This window comes from Olea europaea, unplaced genomic scaffold (assembly GCF_002742605.1).
Source record: "Olea europaea var. sylvestris unplaced genomic scaffold, O_europaea_v1 scaffold2076, whole genome shotgun sequence".
In the NCBI taxonomy this organism is placed as follows: Eukaryota; Viridiplantae; Streptophyta; class Magnoliopsida; order Lamiales; family Oleaceae; genus Olea; species Olea europaea.
In genome coordinates this window covers 1795-8411 of record NW_019238681.1, presented here as the reverse complement: position 1 = coordinate 8411, position 6617 = coordinate 1795, and the positions used below count along the sequence as shown (strand labels likewise).

Genomic DNA, 6617 nt, shown 5'->3' with positions numbered 1-6617 from the left:
CTGAAAGCAAGACAATTACTTTTGGAAAGCTTCAATATAAGCCCCCCAAAGGTGGTCAATCTATGTTGTTCTTTCCATATCCTACCAACCTCTTTAAAGTGATTGAGAGTGGATTTCACCTTTGATTGTATAAAATCCCGTTGATCCTTAGCCCTTTACCAATCTCGCATACATACCAGCATACTCAAGTTACCTTAGGAGGCTTTTAGCTTTTTAAATAATTGTTTTGGAGAGGTTTCACAACTAAGAGCTACACTATTTGGTACTGTACACTTACCTCATTTACATCTTGCTCTTTAAAGTGCAAAAAGTGTGGTGGCTTTACTGGTTTCTATAACTAACCATTGGTTTAAGATGGCACGAGGAGTTACGTCTATACTACAACCTGGCTATGGCTTGCCAAGAGGAGCTAATGTTACAGTTTGACATTCATGAAGATCACTGCTTTGAGGACTGACTTGCGAAGAAGATTTGTTTCTTGTACAACTGCCCACTAGGAAAATAGATTCCCCGATCATGTTTCTTCCAACTACCCAAAATGGAGAACATCTAATATGAGGGAATTGTGTCACATATTGTTTAGCTACATGCTCCTTACTGTTAAGATGTGGAGCCTAATTATTGTCGCTATGCTAAGCTAGTATGTAGGTCGAAGTGAATTAAGGATAGTTTAGGAATGTTTTATCCTTGTAAATTTTGATTTTCCCTAATATTTCTTATAAATAGAGAGCTGTTATTATGCTTTTGTATTACCATCACAAAAGAGGGAGAGGCTAGACTTGGTGTGCGATTTTTTTTTTTCTTCTTCTTCTTTTCCCCCCTTTTTTTTTTTTTTTTTTTTTTTTTCCCTTCTTCTTGTGAACTTGCGTACATGTATAAATCTTGTGTGTCTTTATTTCTTTTTGCAAATTGATTGCTCTTCGTGGAATAGAATTAGACTTTCTAATTCTCTACACTTACGTGCTCTTGATTGGATCTAAAAAGGAATCTTGTACTCGCTCTTGTAGTTCAGAGTGATACTAATGTACTTTAGCAATGCTGTACATGTTTTTCTGTACAAGTCATGCTAAGGTGCAGAACCGAATTCATCAATTATGGTCGTATTATATCAATTTTGTGTACTTTGTATAGGTTCCTGCTATTTGCTGCTAATTCTGTCATTCTGTAACAGATATGGATACCAAAGTCAAAGCAATGATCAAGCTTATAGAAGAAGATGCAGATTCATTTGCAAGGAGGGCGGAGATGTATTACAAGAAACGTCCGGAGCTTATGAAACTAGTTGAGGAGTTCTACCGGGCATATCGTGCACTTGCAGAAAGATATGGTCATGCTACTGGTGTGATTCTCCAGGCTCACCAGACTATGGCAGAAGCTTTTCCAAATCAAGTTCCCTTGACATTTGCTGATGATTTGTCTGCAAATTCGGTCTCTGGGAGTGACCCTAGAACTCCTGAGATTTCAACCCCTGTAAGTGCATTACGTGAAATGAATAAGAATGCTGTGGAACTCTCTTCATCTTATTTTCATTCTGCCGCACAGATTGAAGAATTCACAACTGAGTCCATCCCTGACTCTGTAAAGGGAACAATTGGTTCAGAACAGTTCAATGATCTCTTTTGGCCTGGTGATCATGCTAGATTGATGGAAGGGACGGTGAGAAAGGGCCTTAATTTTGATGAAACAGAGGAGAAACAACAAAGTGTTCAGTCGGAGGAGATTCTGATCTTGAAGGAAACCATTGCTCGGATGGAGGCCGAGAAGGAAGCTGTCCTTGTTCAGTATCAACAGAGTCTGGATAAAGTATCCAAGCTTGAAACTGATATTTCTCTTACCCGAGAGGACTCAAAAGTTCTTAGTTATCGTGCAAGTAATGCAGAAAATGAAGTTGTTATCTTGAAGGAATCACTGTCCTACTTGGAAGCTGAAAAGGAGGCTACCCTTAAAAGGTACCATCTATGCTTGAACATGATAGCTGATCTTGACAATATTATTTCTAGTGCCCGAGATCGTGCAAAGGAACTTAATGAAAAAGCCAGCAGAGCAGAAGCTGAAGCTCAATCTTTGAAAGATGCATCTCACAATCAGTACATGCAATCTTTGGAGAAAATAGGGAACCTGGAGAACAAACTACAAATTACTGACAAAGAATCAATAATGATGAAAGATCGAGCAGAAAAGGCAGAAAGTGAGGTTGAGATTCTGAAGCTGACCGTTTCCAAATTTACTAAAGAGAAGGAAGCTGCGACTCTCCAACACCAGAAATGCTTGGAGATGATTTCCAGTCTAGAGCACAAAGTCATATGTGCCAAGGAGGAGGAACAGCGGTTAACTGTCGAGGTAGATATTGGAGCTTCCAAATTTAAAGATGCTGAAGAGCAATGTCTTCTGTTAGAAAGATCAAATCAATCTCTTCGCTCCGAGGTGGAATCCTTGATGTTGAAGATGGAAACTCAAACTCAAGAACTTACGGAGAAGCAAAAGGAATTGGGAAGACTTTGGATTTGTATACAGGAAGAGCGCTTGCATTTTGTGGACACTGAAAAAGCTTTCCAAGCTTTGCAGCATTTACACTCTCAAACTCAGGAAGAACTGCGATCTATGGCTTCAGAATTGCAGAAGAGGGCTCGAATTTTGAAAGTTGTAAAGACCCGAAACCGGAGTTTAAAAGATGATGTCTTCAAGTTTAAGAAGGAGAACAAGAACTTGGATGAGCTCAATGCATCTTCAGCCTTGTCGATGAAGTATATGCAAAATGAGATCTGTAGCTTAAAAGAAACGAAAAGGAACATTGAGGGGGAACTTGAACTTCAACTCAGTCAAAGTAATGCACTTCAAAACGAAGTTCACTGCCTTAAAGAAGAATTAAATGATTTGAACAAGAGACACCTTTCATTTTTGGAGAAGGTGGATGCCATAGGCCTGAACCCAGAGTCCTTAGAATTATCAGTGAAGGAATTACAGGATCAGAATTTTAATCTGAAGGAAACTTGCAACAGAGAAAGAAGTGATAAAGTAATTCTATTGGAGAAGCTAGAGATTTTGGAGCACCTCCTGGAGAAACATTCAATTTTAGAAACTTCAATGGAGCAATCCCATGAATCTCTTTCAGAGGAGAAATTGATTCTTCTTGATGAGAACACTACACTCATGACTCAGCTACAGGTAACACGTGAGACTCTAGAGCAACTCTCACAGAAGAACACTGTTCTTGAGAATTCCCTTTCTCATGCTCATGATGAACTTCAAGCTCTGAAGGATAAATCTAAAAGCTTAGAAGATTCATGTCAGTTACTTGTCACAGAGAAGATTGATCTGGTTAGAAAGAAGGAGGCTCTAACTTCTCAGCTTGAAAGCACTCAAATAAGATTGAGGGCTGGGGAGTGCAAAGTCGATGAACTAATGACTGAGATAGGCAATTTACACAGGAAGTTATTGGATGTGCAGGTGGCTTGCCAGAAGTTACAGAAACAGAATTTAGAAATTTGCGAGGAGAAAAGATCCTTGGCAGACAAGTTCTTACAATTAAAGGAAAAGAATCTCATCATAGAAGAGGAAAATTCTGCTTTATGTTGCAAAATGTTAGCTCTAGATAACTTCTCCTCGATTATCAAAGACTGTGTTCGTGAGAAATTCATGGTATTAAGAGAACTTGGTGATGATCTAAATAAACTTCATGGTGACAATGGTGCTATTATAGGAATGTTAAGCTCAAATGAGAGGAGGTTGAAAGATTTACAAATGGAAAATCTTCATCTCCATGAGAGATTGCTGATGACAGAGGATGAATTGAAAATTGTCTCCATTGCCAAAGATCAGCTGAATAACGAGATTGAAAATGGAAAGAGTGTGTTACATCAAAACAAACTGGAACTTCAGGATGCTCAATGGAAGATAAATCTGATCAAAACTGAGAAGTTCAAATTGAGAGATAATATGGAAGATTTGATGATGAAGTATAATGAGCTCAATAAGATTAGAGACTGCCAAGAAAATCAGATTTTCAAACTCTCTGAGGAGAATGGCCAACTAAGTATGGAGAATGACGTATTGGAGGCTCATGCTACATTGGTTTTTGGTCAATTACAGTCCTCTATAGTCAGCCAGCATCTCTATGAGCAGAAGTTTCATGAGCTCTACAAAGCTTGTGTTGGCTATATAGATGAAAATGAAGGTCTCGAAAGTCAACTGACTGCTTATGGGGCTGCAATAATTTCTTTGAAGGAATGCATTTCATCCCTGGAGAACCACACCAATTTATACGTCAACCTTCGAAATCCTAAACATGAGGAAATGGAGGTAAGATTTATCATTCAAAATCTACGGTACCAGGCTGATCTGAGGTCAAGGGTTTGTTGCTATATTGAGTTGATCTTGACACTTTGATAACTAATATTCTGTGTTAGAAATTTTTAGTTGGTTCCCATGAAATTAATCATGTAAAATGACACGGCTGGCTGAGATGTTACTATGTTGCATTGATTCAGACACTTCACAACGTGACAGACATGGGATATTTAAGTTTTTCTAGAATATGTGAAGATACAGCTGAGATATGGAAATTATAAACTGTATCAACATATAATTTGAGTTGCAGTTGTCCCGAAGAAACTTTTGGTAAATTGAAACTTATGATTAGATTACCAGCTTTATATATAACTGAAAGAAAGAGTGGAAATTTAGATTAACGACACATCAAATACAGCAACAATTTCCTTCCATGTCCAATGTCCCCTACTGTCTGATATAGATATGGATATCCAAATTCCTTCCATCTTTACGTGAATTTTTTTATACACTTTTCCTATTTTTCTCATCAGAAATGTGTTTGTTGTCGTCTCAAGCCTGATAATTTTCTTGTTTCCAATATGGCACGATACAAACACTTCAATGTAGCTTGTCAAGAAAATAGTTTTGTCTTCTCAATCCCATTTTCCCTCCAGATCCCTATGAACCAGAAATTACTAGTTTCCTTGGTTTTTCAAAAAACAAGTTACTTAGCTTGGACTAAACCAGAAATTACTAGGCCATCTTCTTATCTATGCTGGCATAGTGAATATATGAAGATATGTCATATGCTGTTGGGTAGAATCTCTTACCTTAACATATAAAATGAGGAATCAAATGGTTTTTCATGGAAATGATAGATGAGGATCTTTCACTGAAAAAATGGACAGTTGTCCACCATTATAATATAACTGCACTATTTATCTTCTTAAAAAATCACTTATTATAATGTGCTCTTGAAATTTTCAATTTCGACTTTCCTTGTGTGACTAAATGTGATTGAAAATCTTCAGCCAGGTTAATGTCAATATTTTTGTACATAATAAGAATTTTTCTTTAGTAAATCAAGCTACATCATAGACGTGTGTTGCTTGTATTAATTGTTAAATTCATCTCATTGTTGTTCATTTCCAGGGTAATCAATTGATGAATCATTCATGTGGAAACCATTTAAATGAAGTTGAGAAGACCACAGTACCAGATACATTATCAAACTTGCAAAGTTTGCAAGCTAGGATTCAAGCCATTGAAAAGGCAACAGTCGAGATGACACACCTCCTTTTTCAGGAAAACATTGATCTTCATTCCAGTCTTGAATCCGCAATGGGCCAAATTGAAGAGTTAAAATCAAAGAACAGCCAGTCTAGTAGAAATCTGAAGCCAATATCCGAAATATCTGAGGCAGAGAAATCACTTCTAACAAAGGATATCATGCTTGATCAGAAATCTGAATGTTCATCCCCTGGAAATAAATGGAAAGAACAGGTTGCAACTGATAATCAAGTCTTAGAATTATGGGAAGCTGCAGATAGAGATGGAAGCATCGGGCTCACTGTTTGCAAGTCAAAGAAAATGATTTCACCATCAGCTGATAAAATCACTGATTTCTGTCGGGTTAAATCAATAAACAAAAGGAAAGATAAATCTCTTATTTCAGATGCATCGATTGAAAATGAGTTGAGTGTGGACAAGTTAGAGATCTCCAAACGATCGACTGAGGCCCTTCGGAAAGAGAATAAGAAGAATATCTTAGACAGGCTTAACTTGGATACTCAGAAACTGATGAATCTTGAAATTACAGTTCAAGACTTAAAGAGGAATCTCGAAATTACTGAGAAGAGCAAAAGGGGAAAAGCTGTTATTGAATGTGAGAAACTGAAGGGACAGCTTGAAGAAGCTGACATGACCATCCTGAAGTTGTTTGATCTCAGCAAGAAATTGATGAAACGTGTTGGAAACAGCTCCTTCTTCGATGCCAACTCCTCATTTGAGTCTGACGAGGATGGAAGTGCTAGCAGGCGGAGAATCTCAGTCCAGACTAGAAGAATTTCTGAAAAAATTGCGCGATTGCAATTGGTTGTACAGAAGTTCCAGTTTGTTTTGCTGAAACTTGATGGTGAAAAGGAAGTGGGGGTTAAATCCACAATGTCTGAAACAAGAAGAAGAATTCTTCTGCGGGATTATCTTTATAATGGGAGAAGAACGATTCACAGGCGAAAGAAATCACAATTTTGTGCATGTGCACAGCCTTCAACGACAGAAGATTGAGGATCAAGCATCGAAATGAGGTTTGTCTGCATGTTAAAAGTAGTTTTAATTAGTGTAGATTT

At 37.6% G+C, this 6617-nt stretch overlaps 1 protein-coding gene across 2 annotated transcripts; it reads left to right on the top strand.

The window, feature by feature from the left end:
- Positions 1-1151: 1151 nt before the first annotated feature.
- Positions 1152-6611, top strand: LOC111379975 (protein NETWORKED 1D-like). Of its 2 annotated transcripts, XM_023003414.1 has the most exons (3): positions 1152-1470; positions 1543-4299; positions 5422-6611. In XM_023003414.1, exons 1-3 carry the CDS (start codon positions 1174-1176, stop codon positions 6553-6555), a joined length of 4188 nt encoding a protein of 1395 aa, XP_022859182.1. In that variant the 5' UTR covers positions 1152-1173; the 3' UTR covers positions 6556-6611. The 2 variants fall into 2 exon arrangements, with proteins under 2 accessions (XP_022859182.1, XP_022859181.1); XM_023003413.1 differs by having other exon boundaries at positions 1152-4299.
- The last annotated feature ends 6 nt before the right edge of the window (positions 6612-6617 follow it).